The sequence below is a fragment of the Schistosoma mansoni genome, chromosome 1 (assembly GCF_000237925.1).
Source record: "Schistosoma mansoni strain Puerto Rico chromosome 1, complete genome".
Taxonomy (NCBI): domain Eukaryota; kingdom Metazoa; phylum Platyhelminthes; class Trematoda; order Strigeidida; family Schistosomatidae; genus Schistosoma; species Schistosoma mansoni.
Genome location: NC_031495.1, coordinates 26,017,109 through 26,035,428, shown reverse-complemented (window position 1 = coordinate 26,035,428; position 18,320 = coordinate 26,017,109). Strand labels below are relative to the sequence as shown.

General features: G+C 33.1%; 1 protein-coding gene across 2 annotated transcripts in view; it reads left to right on the top strand.

Moving 5' to 3' along the window:
* The window catches only part of Smp_156000.1, a gene marked incomplete at both ends in the record, with an annotated part of 26,023 nt that extends 13,054 nt beyond the window's left edge, over positions 1–12,969 (top strand). Inside the window, 5 exons of one of the 2 annotated variants that reach the window (XM_018793840.1) lie at positions 3,532–3,850; positions 5,495–5,658; positions 8,549–8,743; positions 10,172–10,336; positions 12,850–12,969. In XM_018793840.1, the coding sequence (XP_018648312.1) occupies positions 3,532–3,850; positions 5,495–5,658; positions 8,549–8,743; positions 10,172–10,336; positions 12,850–12,969 (963 nt within the window). Of the gene's footprint in view, positions 1–3,531; positions 3,851–5,494; positions 5,659–8,548; positions 9,135–10,171; positions 10,337–12,849 lie in introns of those variants that run through there. The other variant, XM_018793841.1, reaches the window with a different exon arrangement.
* Positions 12,970–18,320: the final 5,351 nt, after the last annotated feature.

The window sequence follows — 18,320 nt, the reverse complement described above, 5'->3', positions numbered from 1 at the left end:
ATAAAGTTGTTATTATTTTGTAGGAGTTGCATCGGATAGATTACTTTGTAGTTGATCGATCACTGGGCAGTAACCAATGTCATGTATGTCAAGTCCGTTTTATTGCTAATAGAATTCAATTAATCAATTTGTAATGTAGCCACTGATCTGAGTTACTCGATTACGCATGCACTATTTTGAGGTGTCAGGTAGTTTGAGGTAGTCAACAAGAAACCCTGGACCTATATTTTGTGATATTTATCATTCGTCAGTGAGGTATACCTTTAAAATTGATGCTCTCTCTCAGATTCCACCCTACGTCATTCAGTTTTACAAACATAGACGTTACTACTGAGTTATCCGGTGGCTCTTAGTACTGATTGAATTCAGTCGAAAGATTACTTATCAGTACATTTCTATTTCTTTGTTTATCTTCCTTCATAAGATTCCAACCTAGACTGGTGGCCACATTGCAACTTGATCGATAGCATTCGATCAGCACTAAGAAGTACTTGACACGCATGACATTGATCACCACCCAGCGATCAATCAGTTGTGATTACATCTCAGTCCTACAGGAGGTCGGTCGCAGCCCGAATACCTCAGTGGTAACGTCTCTGACTGTGAAGCTGAATGACACGGGATCGAATCTGCCAGGGAGCATCAGTTTCCTCAAGATTACAGGTACACCTTGCTGACGAGTGCCAAGTAGCACGAAACCCGGGTCCAGGGTTTCCTGTTGACCACCTCCAACCACCATCTTACCTCAATTGGTTCATATGTCATTTGTTCCCTCAGGATACTGAAGCCCATGTGCACCACTGGTTTGGAATCAAGGCTTCCCAACTATCCTAGGTGGACTCATTGTGTCCACCAACCAGGTTAAAGCGCCGGATATTTCGCTTTTCGTCCTCTCAATTTCATAAACAACAGTAATGCCGTGAGAAGGCAGTGAGTAGGACTTCCCTGGCAGAGCCTGTATACGTGTGGTCATGTGAGAGCATTTCGAGAGAGCGGGAGGGCCCTAACCACTCTTGGCCGTACCAGGGCATTTTGAGGCAATCTCAATAGAAGAATCAACAATGACTACACTTTATATATAGGACTTTGATAGTATATATTTTTATCGCTTTTGATCTATTGGTTTACAGTTTATACTTTCTTCTGTATGGGGTAACTAACTTGTTCATAACTTTGAATAACTTGTTAGCTTTTCAATCTACATTTTTTGATGACAGCCATTTCATCCCCTCTGCCATTCTCTGTCTCTCACGTACATTACAGATACCCCATTCAGTGCGTACATCTACCGCCCCTTTATTGCATTTTTTTATTCATTCGTATAATTGAATAATTTTATTTAGATAACATTCAGTGACATTTTTACAAATCACTTATGTGATAGTCTCTATCCTGAAATCAAAAACACCGAAGTTGGGATGTATGTATAAGTTTTATGCTAAATTATTAGCATTGTGTATTGATTTGTCCAATGAGCATAAGTTGTGATTGCTCAGTGAATGTTGACGGGCAAATCTATCTACATTTTAATATATATTTCGTTCTCCCCTTTGCATTTTGTCACGATATACTTTTCTTGTAGTCTATATCTAGTCCTTTAATCGTTGGTCGCATAAGTGAGTGCAACCTCAACATGACGCATACCCACCTGCTGACGTGCAAATTAACACATTGACATGTCATACACATTCACTTTGACCAAAAATAGCGACATAGACATATTCAGGCCTATTATGATTTTGATTGTACTAAAAAATATTCTTCATTGTTTCCTTTTTACTATTTAAACGTGTTAATTTTACTTCGATTATTTATTTACTCTGAAGTGGTGGCTTACATTGAGTCACGGAACGCCGGAAATACAATTTTCTATTCATTGGGATATAACAAAAAAATACATTTAATTTCAACTGTTTCATTTCTTATGATCCATTTTTCCATAAAAAATAAATTAAAATTTTACAAAACTAACTAACGGTCCCCCTAAGTGACCATTATTTATAACTTTGTAACTTTGCCCTCCTCTTAAGACTTCGTTGAAAACAGAGCTCCATATATATACAAATCTTTTCATATCTTAGTTTTTTGTCTCGACAACATTATCGATTTTAATGTTGATTTGTGTGTTTTAAGCGTTATGATTTGTTGATTTCTTCCTAGTTAAACTTATCTAACACTACATTCATACTCAACATGTCCAGTAAATATGCGAACTATGGTCCTTAAAAACTACATTTTTAAAAATCTAAGGTTAATCATTACTGTTACCCTAAATATACTCCCCATATGTGGCAGCATACAAAACCTATCCCTGTCTTCTTTATTCGAAATATCATTGACAGTTTTTAAAAGCCAGTCTCTGTGTCGTATTGAAATGGATCATGATATTTCACCAGTGATGATGGAGTCCCCATCATTTGATCAGCTGTCAAGGTCTTTGGGACGACTTTTCCACACAGTTCTATCAAACCAATATGTTTTATGTCGAATTATGTACGCCAACTATTTTCTGAATTCCACGTCACTACCAACCATCCTAAAAATGAATTAATTGGTTATCGGAAGTACAGGAGATTGTCACATGTTAAGATATTTTCATCAACACAAAAAGTAGACAACTATCAGTAATTAAGACATCATATTTATAATCCTTAAACAAAGTAACAACTGCAGTATTCACAGAATACAGTAAATTCACCGTATTTCGTTACTTCTTCTTGTATATAGCCCTAGAGGAAGCAGAAAGTTGATGCAACTGGGTAAAAAGAAAAAACAGATACTTGGATTGTATTGGGGAAAGTGTTATTACAGTACCAATTGACTTCTCTCCAGTCCAATTACCAATAGGTTCACTTATGTTACCAGAAGAACCTGTAACCTATTTACTAGAATGATAGCAGCCAGTAAGCAACAGCCAAGACCTTAACACTTAATTATTCTCAAGCTCCTCATCTAGTGTATAATCAGAAGACAAAAATTGAGAACAGATTAATTATCTGTTGTACTCTATTTAATCATGTTTCAAACTCATGCAATGATATGCCTAAAATGACTGGTCTCACAGCAACACAACTAAATAAGTATAACATCTAACTTAGTCATATGTGATACAAAACCGAAATAATCAATTAACAATATATCTGAAACAATAAGATATAACTGTTAATGAGTCAAACGAAAGCTTAAATATAAGTGAATACACTGATCTAAGACTATATTATTCATAAAATAAAAATATGAATAAATAATTCATGGTATCATAATCCCGAAAATCATACTTTCATGCTACTCACTTTATCCAATCAGAAATACAATAAATTCATCATATTCGGCATAGATAAGTTTGTTTTAAAGTGTAATATTGTTCATTGATCATTCGTAAAACAAATAAAATGCGCACTGCTGAGGAGTCCCACGATAGGACGAAACAGCCGTCCAGGTTTTCCATGGTGGTCTAGCTTCAATTGACTCTTGATTCCAACTATATATAAAAAATAAAATTTTTGTTTGCTAATTTTTTTCTCTTTAAAGGATACAATTGTCAAAAAACCATATAATCCTATTATTGGTGAGACGTTTCATTGCAGTTGGATTGTACCACCAGATCAAATAAACAGTGAATCATGTTTATCAGAAATAAATAAAGATACGTGTAAAATGTCCACCACCACAGATAACAACCACAATGCACCGATAGTTATAAGATATTGTGCTGAACAAGTTTCTCACCATCCACCTGTTACTGTTTTTCAATTTTCTTGTCCTATCAAACAAATGAAATTGACTGGTTCATTGTGTACTAAGTCTAAATTCCAAGGCATGAGTGTTTGTGCAGCAATGTTAGGCAAATGTAAGTGTATATTTTAACTTTGATAATGTTCATTTTAAATATTATTTATTTATTTTTATCAAGTATATTTCTGAAGGATAAAGAGTTAAAGCACTTGAATTTCAACATGATATGGAAAGCCACTCAGAAAGTCAGTCGATGGCAATTGGAAGTGACTGAAAGGATAGGTGCACTTCATTAGCTAAGAAATGGATCAATTTCCTAAGAATTAGAGTGGTATATATATGAATGAGTATTTGTGTATTTTATTCGGTATTCCAATACACTTTCACGCTCACTCAGTTGAAAGGATTAGCGCGTAGCACACTGTGTACCAGTATCAGATTTTGGACACCGCCCGTCACAACACAAGCAAATAGAAATCATCATGAATCTGGAATGCTTACATCTATCTGACCTAATAAATATCTCTCAATAGTATCATCATAGATGCATAAACAATAAGAGTACTCCTGCTTGTTATGTTCTGTATTAAGCACTTCTAAAATGAAGCGATCCAATATATTTTTTAAGTTACAAATATATAAATCATTTTGTACTAGTTATCTAATTTGATATAATTAAAATAACTCTGTAATATAGTACAGATTCATGTGTTTGAGTCCCAATTATATGTTTGATAGTTAACGACACTGTCGTACTGTTTAAACAGTGAGTTAGCAAAATTCGTGTTTAGTAAAAATTTCATCAGTTAAAAGTCCTTTTTCTTGACACGCATTCTATGTTGGTAATAAATACATTTTTTTCTAGAACAAAGTGTTATCAATAAACTGTGTGGATGAACAGGCTGGAATCAAAAAATGTTTATTATCATGTGCCATTTAATTCTCACATACTTCCATTCGTTTGTACTTTCATTTTATCAAATGTCTGTGTGTTCAAAGCTTTTTTAATGTTTTGTAAAAAACAAACACTACAAGTTAGATAGTAATTTCAAACATCATTAATCGACATTGTTTTTCATTTATCATACTGATGTATGATTTTAAACTCCTATACTACAGTCAGTCATACGCAATGTAGGACTTGCCACTGATGTTCATCGGTTCAAGTTTCCATACCTCATCAGCTTAGTGAAGTGAAATTTTCAAGACGAATTCCATATTAATGGATGTAGTTATAGTATCAGTGATAGTAGAAAAAGTGAAGCTTAGAAAATATGATTCGAGAAGGAAGAATAAATTCTCGGAATAGCAAGCATAATGTGATTTTAATATTCAAGATTTATGGGAAGACAGAAGAGTGAGTGCATCTACCCGATTGCGAGTAGTTTACGATAATGTTATAGACTCTAAAATTGATAATTAGCACCTATCTACATACCTCAAATTAGTTTGAAAATCCCATTACAATCTTATTTTGCTGTACAGTTATTTTACCTATGGAAATGTTCTCGCATTGTTTTCAAATATATAACATTAACTGTTATCTAACACTTTCCTACTAAGCCTGGTATTATACGTCAAACTCTATGATGATATTTTTCTTAATCATACATAGTAGATGGATTGTTTTTCTGTATCTATAAGTTACCCTTATATTTCATATCTATTTGTATTTATATGTGCATATATTATGCTTTAGTTCACTGCATACAACGACGTTACATCCAATGTTTATCTTAATGTAATTGATATTCTATAGTAATATTGAAACTTGGTGAGCATAGTGACGAAGAGTATCACTTTTCCCTTCCTACGGCATACGCCAGGTCAATTTTAACAGTACCTTGGGTTGAATTCGGTGATAAAGTCTCTGTCACATGCCCTCAAACTGGCTATTCAGCTGTGATCACATTTTTAACTAAGGTAAGATGACTATACAAGTCAGCTGGTGTTTTTTTTGTTGTTTGTAAACAATCGATACATTTATTTTGTTTATGAGAATTTGTTTACAACTTGTGAATCGTAAATTTTTTTACTTTGCAACGTTCTTATGTCTCACTATGGACAGTATAATAATAATGATAAAACCGGCTTTAATCAGTACTGTTTGTTTGGTTACAGTAAACCATTATCAGCACATATGCGAAATTAAAACAAACTTTCTGTCTAATGAGCATTCAACCTGTAAATATCTAAAAAGTATATCTAGAAAGTTTTTAAACAAAGATTAGTTGTCGTTCATATTCATCTGTGTTTTTGATCAGTTTTGCTGCTTTTATGACATCTTTTTCCATTACTAAATATATTTGATGTACGAATTCTGTAGAAGTTGCTTCTCGTTTCTCCAAAAGACAGAGCAAGGAAATATACGAACCATTGCGGAGATGCTGCTTGAGTTTCTCAGTAATCAGACTTACAATAAATTGTAAGCATCTTATGAAAGTGACTAATTTTACATGGTTTATAGAAAATCTTATGGTGATGAATTGATATTTGGAACAGTGGTACTCCAAAAGCTTAAGGAGACCACCACTTGTTTGTAGACTGAATTTCGACCCATTAGTTCAGTGTTTTCATGTTCATCACAAGATATGAAGGTTCTTAGTTTGGTCTCATGTTCAGTTCGTAATGTGGAAGGACTGAACAATTAAATGAGATAAATCTAACATCATTCATGCGTTAAATTGCACTAACTACGACAACTATTACTGTAGTTAAAGTATTTCCCCTATTTACACATTCATGAATATGAATTATTAGTTAAACGGTACAACATGTCGTTACGTTTTGACAACTTCAGACTTAAAGTCTACCAGAATGATGTCGAATTTTTTAATGGAGAAAGCTGTAGTAGTAATCGTAGTAATTGTATTAGAGGGTTTCAAGGAACGCAAAACTGCGGTCGTTTTAAGCACCAAATCTTTCTCAATTATTAGAGCTCATCAACGAACTGTATTTAGTTTTGAGAAAATAGCAAATCTACCTTCTTTGTGTTTCCTAGTGTTTAGGAGTGGTTTTTTGTTACTCGAATGAATATCCGCGTAGCATCTATGAGATGACTTCTAAATCATTTAGTGGTTACATTGTAAGATGTTTCTCGTCTTTGGTTTGTACTTTCCTGTTGTCTTAGATTATAGACAATATTTTATTGTAGCCCTAGTGATCCATAATTGTTAAATACTTGCCTTCATTCTGTACCCATTTATTGAGCTTAGTTTGTATCCATTCTATAAGGTTTTCATGTATTCAATAAATACAACATTATCTTGGCTGTTCTCATGAAAATTTACAGTATGTTACTTATTCACATCATTCAATAGAATGTTTATACTTCCTCAAAATTATTACACATTATTAATCTATGCAAGACAAGTGTCTTGTTCAAATTCTATTTACACTGTCTCATACAGTGTGAATCCACTTCACTCCATTAGTTGTAACTAATAGAGAACTAGATAGAAATATTGGTCAACGGTACTTGCCTTACCAAGTAAAGTTAAAGTAACAGTAACATCATTAAAAGTGATGGTGACTAAATGCTGAAAAGTACTTTCCAGTAAGAAGAAATGAATTTAACAAATAAAAAATACCGAATAATACTGAAGAAAAATACAGAGAATACAGTGAAGATAATGTTTTTTGCGACGATTTCATTATCTTAAACTGTACACTTGTATTTATGGTCAATTTGTTTGCTAAAAAACAGTTGTCTATAGTAAGATAGAATAGTGTTGAATAACCAAGTAAAAATTGGAGCGGTATCGTATCACGTAAATTGTCTAGAAAAGTCAGATATTGAAAGGGAGATACCTAATAATCCAGCAGCTAATAAAAGAATGTCAATGTGAAGATAACTGTTCACTTGATAAATATTGACAACAGAATCGCCTAAAGTCGTAATAATGAATAATAATTAATAACTTTAATAGTTGAATTCATGAGTCGATTTAAGCTAGACCACCACCGAAAACCTTGAAGCACTGGATGACCGTTTCGTCCTAATATGGGACTCCTCAGCAGCAGCTTAGGTCGACCCATGAATTCAACTATTAAAATTGCTATAATCCTGACAAACCTTCATTCTGATAACAACTAATAATTGTTCAGAATAATTGGAAAAAATTAGGAAATAGGCAATATATAATAAAAAGATGGAAAAGAAGATGGTATGATGAATTAAACACATAGGGTTGAATCGGTGAATAGCTATAATTAGAATCAATTCAAACCATTATTAGAATTTTTAATTAATCTGTTCTCAATATCTTTTATTAGGTGGATAATTATCTTAACCTTGGTATTTATTATTCGTTTAGGTTAATACATAGTTTCCTTTCAAGATCTGACTGACTACTGTAGATAGTTATATGACACGATGTTATTTCAGTTTTTCTTCTAAAAAAAATTATTTAACACCATTTTATTACAGATTGCTATTTTTGGCAAGTGAATATAGTTGTACAGGTTAAGCTAATGAAACTTTAAAAAAGATAAACGTTTCTTCAACAAACTGTCTTTATTCTTCTTCAATGACACAATAGGTCTTTTATTGTTATTTGAAAATAATATTGAAGCTGAAAACTTAGCAGAAAAATGAAAAGTAAATGGATTTTCTCTGCTACTATGAATGATCTTATACTATATTCACATATTCAAAGTATGATCAAAATACTACACTATTATCTATTCTGTAGGATATAGTGTGGTGATAAGAGTATATCGTTGTCTAATTAAAATTAAGCCTCTTAATGACACCTTAGTTCTTAGTTAGCATTGATTCATTTTTATGTATTATTATTTTGATAAACAATAGCCACATTATGAAGATAAACTACATTGTATTACTGGAGAAATTTACAGTACACACAGTATTTCTCCAACTTCATCTGATCGTTCATCCAAAGGGCCTGGATCATCACCACTAAGTCCAGTTGGAAATAGTAATCACTTAATTGCACGTATTTCTGGTGAATGGAATAAAATTATCAATTTTGAAGTTTTGAATAAGGTAAAATTAAAGTTAGTGGTATCTAACGCTTTTTTTACTTGTTTGTTTATTATCATTATACTGCTTACTTTCTACGCTCAGCTAACCTAACCCTACAAGGAAAGCAAACAATGAATATGTAACAAATTGTAGTTTGTGAAACCGAATGACGTGGTTTTTTATAACTGGTCAAATCGACCCTCATAAGGACATATTGGCAATGATCTTGACTGGGTGAATAGTTCACTAACTGTAGTTCCTCCATATATGCATATAACTTACCGTACATAACTATGTCATCGTGTGATTATCCAGTTTCACTCAATCTGTTAATGTGGAGAAGTACGAAGACCGTATATATCTATAAAATATAATACATTGTTTTAGTTTATTTATTTAAACACATAAACATTTGTAGAAGGAAGCACCAAATAGATATGCGCCACATAAATCATCCGATTTGTGTGAGGGCTGAAATACTGCCCAAGTGCCCAAACCAAAACAGGTGGTCTTCTTAGGGGTCTACACCCGGAGCCTTTGACATAAAGGTCCAATCCACAAGGCAGTGGAGCAACGTAAGGAGATGCAGTCCCATGATACCCGTTGACCAATGATTGGTTCATACTCTATTTGTTCCTTCAGGATACTGGAGCCCATGTGCACCATTGGTTTAAAATCAGGATTTTCCAACTCTGATCGAATGCAGTTTTAAACAAAGCAAGTAATACTACTACAATAAGTTTACGATTCATGAGAGTGAAATACATTCTGCTACGTAATATACCGACAAATTATTGAATTAAACAGTATAACTGTTCTCATAATTTGTACACACAAAATATGAAATATTCCACATCATTTATTCAGAACAAATGTCTTCATTCAACCAGAACAACTATAGATTAACGTTTTAATCACAAAAAAAGATGATTTATGTGATCATATGCTCACTAGTGATTGGCTTCGTGAGGTATTTCCTGGAGTTCTAGTGAGAAGCAGTGATCAGTGGAGTTCAACTAGGTCTGTTGGGAGATATCAACTCACTGATGACAATGGTGAATGGTTGCTCAATTTCGTGGATTGGTTGAAGTTAAACATTAACACTGTTGGATGTCGGCTCAGTGGTCTAGTGGTTGAACGCTCGCGAGGTGGGATCGTGGATGCGCACTGCTGAGGAGTCCCACAATAGTTCGAGACGGCCGTTGAGTGCTTTCAGGTTTTCAATGGTGGTTTAGCCTCAATTGACTCATGATTTCAACTACATAAAATTAAGTAATTCTGTTTGGAAATTGCTTGTAAATTAGGTCATTTGTTAAGTTCATTCTCGTGTTGTTTTTTTTTTTGTTTTAACATTTTAATCTCATCTGTTTTCTTTTAAACAGTAAAAAAGACTGTTTAATTCTTTAAATTCATACTACTGAATGGTGTATCCTTGTTTTTTTGTTTTAGAATTTACATAAATGGTCAGTGACTGTCAATCAATTGCCTGTTTTTTCAAAACATATACGTCCTATTGAACATCAACAACCAGAAGAATCTCGTCGTTTATGGCAAAATGTTACTAAAGCTCTAAAATTAAAAAAATTTGATTTGGCTACGGAAAAAAAACAAGAAGTATGTTTAGTTATTGTTTAACCTTTAGTTCTGTATTCAATTCATTTTATTCTTCAGAAGAAAATTGTCTAGTCTCTTTGTTTGTTTTTATACTTTAAACCAATTAATATGCATAAATGTTGTTTTCGTCATCTAATTTATTCAATCATTTAATTTCTTTGATAATGTCAGCCTGAGACAACTTGTATCAGTGTCAGTGAATGACGATTACACAATTTTGCAAAGCGTCTAAAGTTAATATTGTAAACTGTTGGATACCAACTCTGTGATCTAAAAGTGAAGCACTTATTATGAGACCTGAAGATCATGAGTTGTATTCTTCTCGAGCTCATAGATTTACACTTCCAAATTGTCCCATATATAGACGAGACAATTGTTTAGATCTTCCTAGTTCTCAAAAGTTGTTTAACTAAACTCAGTTTGTGATATAAAACTTCAAACAGTTATTAACTTGGCAGAAACTCTTCTATCTTTAATTTTTAAAAGTTATTCTATACCATTAATATTATGTTAGAATTATCCTAAATAACTGAATTCATTATATTTCTATCAAACAAATTATCTGTAAAGACTATTAAAATTGTATAATTGAATCTGTAGTAAAAAATGTGTTATATCTAGAGCTTTGATTCTTACTATGCCGCGTACTACTAAACTACTTGAACGATCGAACCCGCAACGTCGCAAGAGAGAAGACAGAAGACTAGTAAGTAGGAATTTTATTCCCCAAACAGTGTCAAATATAGTACAAAAATCTCATGTATTTATAGTTTTTTGGCTGAAGGTAAGTCATCGTTTTGGACAGCCAATAGGCACATAGGGGGTCATTCTTATTTATCCAATAGGGAGGCTACGTGTTGATATTCTAGAATGTTCCTCTAGTGGTGATTGGATGGAATGTCTTCGGCTCTTTCTGGGCTTCTTGAGGCTTCCTAGAGTTTGCCAACGAACCATCCTTACAAAATGTATTTTGCATTATTTGGTATAATTCTATTTTATTATTTCTGTTACTATGATTGAATTACCATCTTTGTATTTTTCAATTCATTTCTTCACTTGATGTTATGATGTTCACATTTATTTATAACTAATTAAGGGATTGATTATTTTCATGTATAATAATAAATCCTATTTTATCAAACAAATACTGAGTAAATAGTTATTTTTACTGGATTACGTTTTTGATGGTAGTCAGCAAGGAAACAGTTAGACTTAAGTTTCGTACTAGTAGAAACAATAAAAGTTCAAGACTGGAGAGTTTAACAAAATAAGAAATGATATAACCGATGGATTAAAATTATTCTCTCTCACAATCGTTTGCTATATTCACTCAGTCAGTCATCTACAACGTAGAACCAGGCACATATATACATCGGTTCAAGTTGTCATACCTCATTAACACAACAAGATGAACACCAAATCCATAGAAGGAGTTACTTCAATGGTGGTAAAAAAATGCTTTTATTTAGGGATATGATACAGAGAGAAATAATTAATTGGTAGAAAAAAAGGCATAGAGCAAATCTAATCTCCCGGTGTAAGGGAAGACAAAGAGTGTATACACCTACTCCATTGTGATAGATTCTGAGCCATGTCACCCACAGTCTCCAACCATTGGTTACGATGGTCATGCGGACCCCAACCAAGCAGTCTACATCTACCGACATGGCTCAGACTAGAAGTTAGTGACCTCGAGGACTGATGCCACGTTTTGGTTTGGCCGCCCCTAAATCTCTTCCAACCATCCCCAATACTAGTCAGCATTGCGCGTCGTAGTAATCGGTGTTCGGGCATACGTTACACGTGGCCCAACCATCTCAGTCGATGAAGATTCACAACCTCATCAACTGATTCACTGTCATTCCTTAATACCCTGTGTCTAACCTCACTATTACTTACCCGGTGATCCCAGCAGATGCGAGCAATATTTCTAAGGCATCTGTGATCAAATACTAGTAACTTACGAGTATTTTCTGCTCTTAATGGCCATGTTTCGCAATCGTAAAGTAGAACAGAGCGAACTGCTGTGCAGTATACTCGTCCCTTAATTGATAGACGGATATCTCACCTTCACCATAGGTGACGTATCCTATCATCTAACAATCTAAATCATATCTAATACACCTGACATAGTAGTTATATCAATCTTTCTAGCATTTCATTTGTCTATAGTCTTATGCACTAATTATAATTTAAGTAGATGGGTTGTGGCTAGCGTTGGTATCCAGGATGTGCCTGCATCCCAATATTGACGTGCCGCTTTCACCCACAAACCATATACTCTATTAAACTTGTGATTATATGGCTGTCAGGGAAACCTGCACAGGATGCATGCACTAACAACAAAGGGCTGATCAAAATCCAGTCCTCACTATCAACAGCGAGATAACTGCTGTCTTACTAACAATGAAATAAATGTCGTTTGATTTATTATATCATCACAGTTTATAGTCAATAAATTCACTCAGTCAGTCTTTTTTTTTCTTCATTATTTTGGATACATTACTCTCTAGCTTGAAGAACGACAACGTTTAAGTGAGAACTATCGAGCATTGTATAAATTCGCTTTTCCAGTTAAATACTTCACATGGCATGAAAACTCTTGGATATTCAAAACCATTTGTAGTCAATAACTTTGTATTTCATACCTTCATTGTTAATGATTTTTGTTTTCTTCCCTTTTTCTATGTTCTGTTTCTTTTGTTTTGTGTATTTACAATTGATTCCTTTTTATCCATCCATCCATCTAAAATATGTACACTTATTTTCATAATGAGCATCATAAGATAACTTACACACTGTTGAATTATTCATTGAACCGTATTCCGATTTAGCGGCGGTAATAGATGGGATTCTTTAAATAATGCGAAATAACAAAATTGTTCAATCGTTCAACGGTTTTTAAGTATTAAAATAGAAACTAGAATCTGATGTTATGGAGTGTAAATGGTGTCATCTGTAAGAAAATTACTCGAAATGATAATTTGAATTTGTGGCTCGTACACTACATATTTATTAATCATGTTAATAACGGTAAACTAACTATGTTAAGTAGTTCACCAGATCTTGTTGCAACGGTTAAATTATAAGAGTTCCAGAGAAACTTTGAGGTGACAATCATTCAAAAAGTATTATGTAAACTAGTCATATCTTTCAAATTTTTCCCTTCATAGGTTTGGTAATGGGGTCAGTCACTAATCGTATTTAATCGATCATGGTAAAACTCAAATCCCAATCACATATTTTATTATTTATTTATTTAAACACATAAATATTGGTACAAAAAGCACCAGATAAATATGCGCCTCACAAATCTCATTTGATTTGTGCCCAGACTGAAGCAGGTGGTTTTCTCAGGGGGCCACACCCCGAGCCTTTGACCTAAAAGTCTGATCCACAAGGCAGTGGAGCATCGTGAGGAGATGCAGTCCCATGGTAGCCGGTGACCAACAATAGGTTCATACGCCATTCGTTCCATCAGGGTACTGGAGGCTATGTGCACCATTGGTTTGGGATCAGGGTTTTCCAACTACCCTAGGTGGACCCTCCATGTCCACCAACCCGGTTAAAGCGCCGGACATTCGCTCTTCGTCCTCTCACTTTCGTAAACAACACCCCCGCCACGAGAAGGCAGTGAGTAGGACTTCCCTGTCAGAGGCTATATATTCGCGTGGCCATGTGAGAGCATTTCGTGGAGAGCGGACTCTCCCCACTCTCGACCGTACCAGGGCATTTGGGGACCTCTATTTCCTTAGCCGATAATGTGTAGATTTCATCTCGATTCTATTACAATTTACTTCAGTTCAGTATCATAAACTCAACAATTATTTGTATTAACAGTAATTAAATTAATCCTTTTATTTAGTTAATAAGTCCGATATACTAACTATCTAGTATTCATAGTTTGTAAAAACAACATCCGTAATGTGTATAATTCATGATACTACAATCTGGAAACCGGTAATTATCACAAAATTGTATTCATGGTTGGCGTTTTGTTGATACTTTTTTCAATTAACAAAGAAAGTCACACAGAATACATCCAAGGTGATGAAAGTCAAATATATTGTCTCTGTAGGACAGCTGATTAGTCTCCGAAATTTTAAAATAATACCTGACTTACATCTCATGATATACACGTTCTTTTAACTTATCATACATATTAACTGTAACTGTGTAATACCTGATACATATCAAATAACCTGTTCTCAACAACCAAACTAATGTTTTCTTTGCATACATTTTTCATCGTCTCGAAATTTTACAATAGTTAAGGTACTGATGAAATAAATAACTTATTCAGTGTTAATATTGAGCACAATGAGGTTCTATCCCACTAATTAGTAATGACACTTGACCAGTTCAATATTTTTAGGCTCATATTTATAATTGTTTACCTTGTAACCTAAGTCATATAGAAAAAAAGTAGGATTTACACATTGAATTTGTATAGTTTAAAGATAGTTGTTAGCTGGAGAGAATAGTGGAAAACTGTCCTATCCTATTATGCAACTCATCAGTGAATGTTATTAGTGATCATATGGAATTTTGCTAAATATCATAATTTATGCATCCTAATATATTTACTTGAAGCCACTCAACCAATATACTTCCTGGAACAATTACATTCACTTAGAATTATTTAATGCATATGTACATTTTTAGTGTTCTTAGTTCGCAATTTCATTAGTTTAGGTCGTTATGTCGCAAACACTCAGTTTATTTTATTCATGAGTATCATTATTTAGTAATATTTAGATTAATGACAAGTTAGATGTGACTTTCTCAATCCTTAATCCTTTAAGTAATCCTATGTTTGTAGAAAGATTAAGACATCAAAAAATACTTTCTCCGTATTTCTTATCAGTTATAGAGTACGAATGTTTATTTAAGAAAAATCCGTTTTAATTAACTTCAGTTATTCTCAAGGGCATAAAAATCATGTTCTTCAAAGTAAGTACACATTTTAAATGTCTGATAAATACCTTTCCCATGCCAATGACACCCACGAAGTTATCTGTCCTAACACATACATCCAGATAATCTCTAAAAAAATCATTTTCATACGTTTAAAGACCTACGCATTTTTATTTACGTTCTAATGATAATAAATAATGTATCTATATACCTTTAAGTGTTAGTGTAGTGAACGAGAACACAAGTAGGGACAAACAAATGTATTTAAACTCAAAATCGCAGAATATCTTACTAAAATCTGAGGATCATATAGTAAATGCTTCATTTGCAAAAAGTCAATCAATCGTCTCAGACTTCATTGTTCCTTCATTTCCACAGCAATCATTCTGTGTTCTCCTTCCTTTTTCTTCGATCTTCTTAACCTTCTACAGCCAGACATTTCACTTTCGATTGATATTACATACTATTTATATCTATCGACATCAGTAGCACACTCGTCCCCCATTTAAAGCAGTCATTCTTGAGGTGGTTCTGCTAGCCGTGCCACTTTCTTCTTTTCTGCAATTTATGCCACACTCTCTGTCAAAATATCGAGACTGCAGCGCGTTAACCTTCATAGCTCCGTCGACCCACTGGGCCATCAAAATCCGACGTACATCCAGCACCCGTGACATTCAACGCCTGTGCTCCAGCGACCTACTGAGCCATCTACATCTGATTTCCACTCAGAAGCCTTATATCCCACCGCCGACAGCACTCGCTACAACCAACACCGCTACTGATGTCGACAGATATAAGTAGTATGTATTATCAATCGAAAGTGAAATGTCTGTCTTCAGAAGGTTAGGAATATCGAAGAAAAGGGAATGAGAACACAGTATGATTGCTGTAGAAATGAAGGAACAATAAAGTCTAAGACAATTGATTGACAGTTTTCCAATGAAGTATTTAACCGTATGGTTCTCAGATTTTACTAAGATATTCTGTAATTTTGTATTCAAATACATTCACTTCTCCCTACTTGTATTCTCGTTCATTACATTAGCAGCTTCAGCTTCATAATTTATCTTCTCAATGATCCTAGTTTTACAAATACTTCAAAATTTATAGTTTTACACTACAAAAAAATATTTATTATCTTTAAAGTTTTCATTAAATTTATAATGAAACGTTTAGTATTTATTTCATTCAAGTATAACAATCGAATACATTTGGCAGTTAAACTCTGAAAGTGATTTTTTTTAAGGAAAAATAAAAAAAGTGTAGCCTAGTTTGAATTGTATTGATTATTGATCAATTAATAATTCAATATTCATACCATAATTTTAAAAGATACATTTATTGATTTATTTGAAATCAATAAATATCGATTAAAATATTTAATATATTAATCTTATGAAATAAAATAATTAAAACAAAATATTAAAAAAAAAGATCTAATGAGTAGTATAGATATATTAATAGAAAAATTTTATTGGAATTCAATATGTAAAACAATATGGAAAGAAAATTTCGATGATTTTGATGAAATAATTGATTGGATTCATTCAGAAACTGTTGTTATCAATGCAATAATACATAGTAACAATCAAATTATACCATCATATGAAAAAATTATTAAAACAATTAATTTTCTTAAACAAAATAATTTTTGGCGTTCTAATCCATTTTCACTTCTTATTCATAATAATAATAATAATGAAACTATTATTAAAGAGAATAATCAATTATATATAAGAAATATCAAAAATTTATGGAGGAAATAATGGATAAAATATAAAGAAGGATTCGATGATTGATTACATAACAATACACGTTTAATAGGAATCATATTAATGAAATAAAACGATTGAATTGAAAGTACATTAAATGCGTATTGATTATCAGATCACTTAAATGTACTTTATTGGAATATTCTTATTTGATTGGTTATTTGTGTAAATAATAATAGATCTTCTAAACTTATTGTATCTCTCTTATATGATTAACTCAAATTTAATTCAGATATAAATTTCAAATATATAAATTTTATTTAGAATTTTGATGAAGTTTTATTCTCTAAGCTGAATGATTTGGTTATGAGAGAACAAAACTCTGCGAGACTCTAATTTATGGACGAGCCAATCAGAAGCGTTTGAGAGATTTCAAGGTCATGGCGCCAATTTCAGTACCTGATGCTCATATACGATCGGTCTACAGAGAAGACTTGACAATTAAGCGGCTACAACAAATGAAACTACTAAGAAGTTCCTGTATTTGTAATTGAGGGTATTAAATGACTCGTGGACTTTGTGCAGACTATTGTGATGTTGTCCTTCGATGTAATATATGTTGAAGGAAGACATTTGCTAGAATAGGAAACTTTATCGCTCGATCCAGATTGAGACTAAAGCATATTATAATAGTTGCCGCGAATTGTATATTAAAAGTACCAGTAATATTGGCTGCAATAATCGCAGATGTTACTGAAGCTTCGGTTCTTCAGTGGTATGAGCATTGTAGGGACATATCCATAATAAAAATGATAAACTTACACAACCCGGAGTACACACAAACAATAATGAAGCTATGCAGTCGAGGCTGAGAGGGTTTTTGTGACCTTTTCATGGCTCCAGAGACCGACTATGATAGAGCCATATGGATGAGTTCGTCTACTTTATGCATTACGATTTTGGAACCTTCGAACCTTTTTCTAACCTTGACAAGTTTTTGGACCACATGAAAGAAGTGTATCCATTTTAATTGTTTGGTTTTGTATGACATATTTCTCCTGTATAATAACTGTCTTCTAATTGGCTTGTACTTCTCAAGGCCACTTGAGATTCGTTCAAAGGCCGTCCATGAATTATAGTCTCGCTCAAAACTCCATTAAAACCATCCATCTGAAATATGAATCTTTTCTACCATGTTATATAGAATTCCATGAAATTCAAATAAAATGTTGGATAGTGGCCAGTTTTTGTTTTATTATTTTCTCATGACTTCTACTCTATTTGCTATAGTAGTAAGGTATAATTCATTACAAGTAACTACTAATTCTTGTATATGTTTAAATAAATTTTCCTAT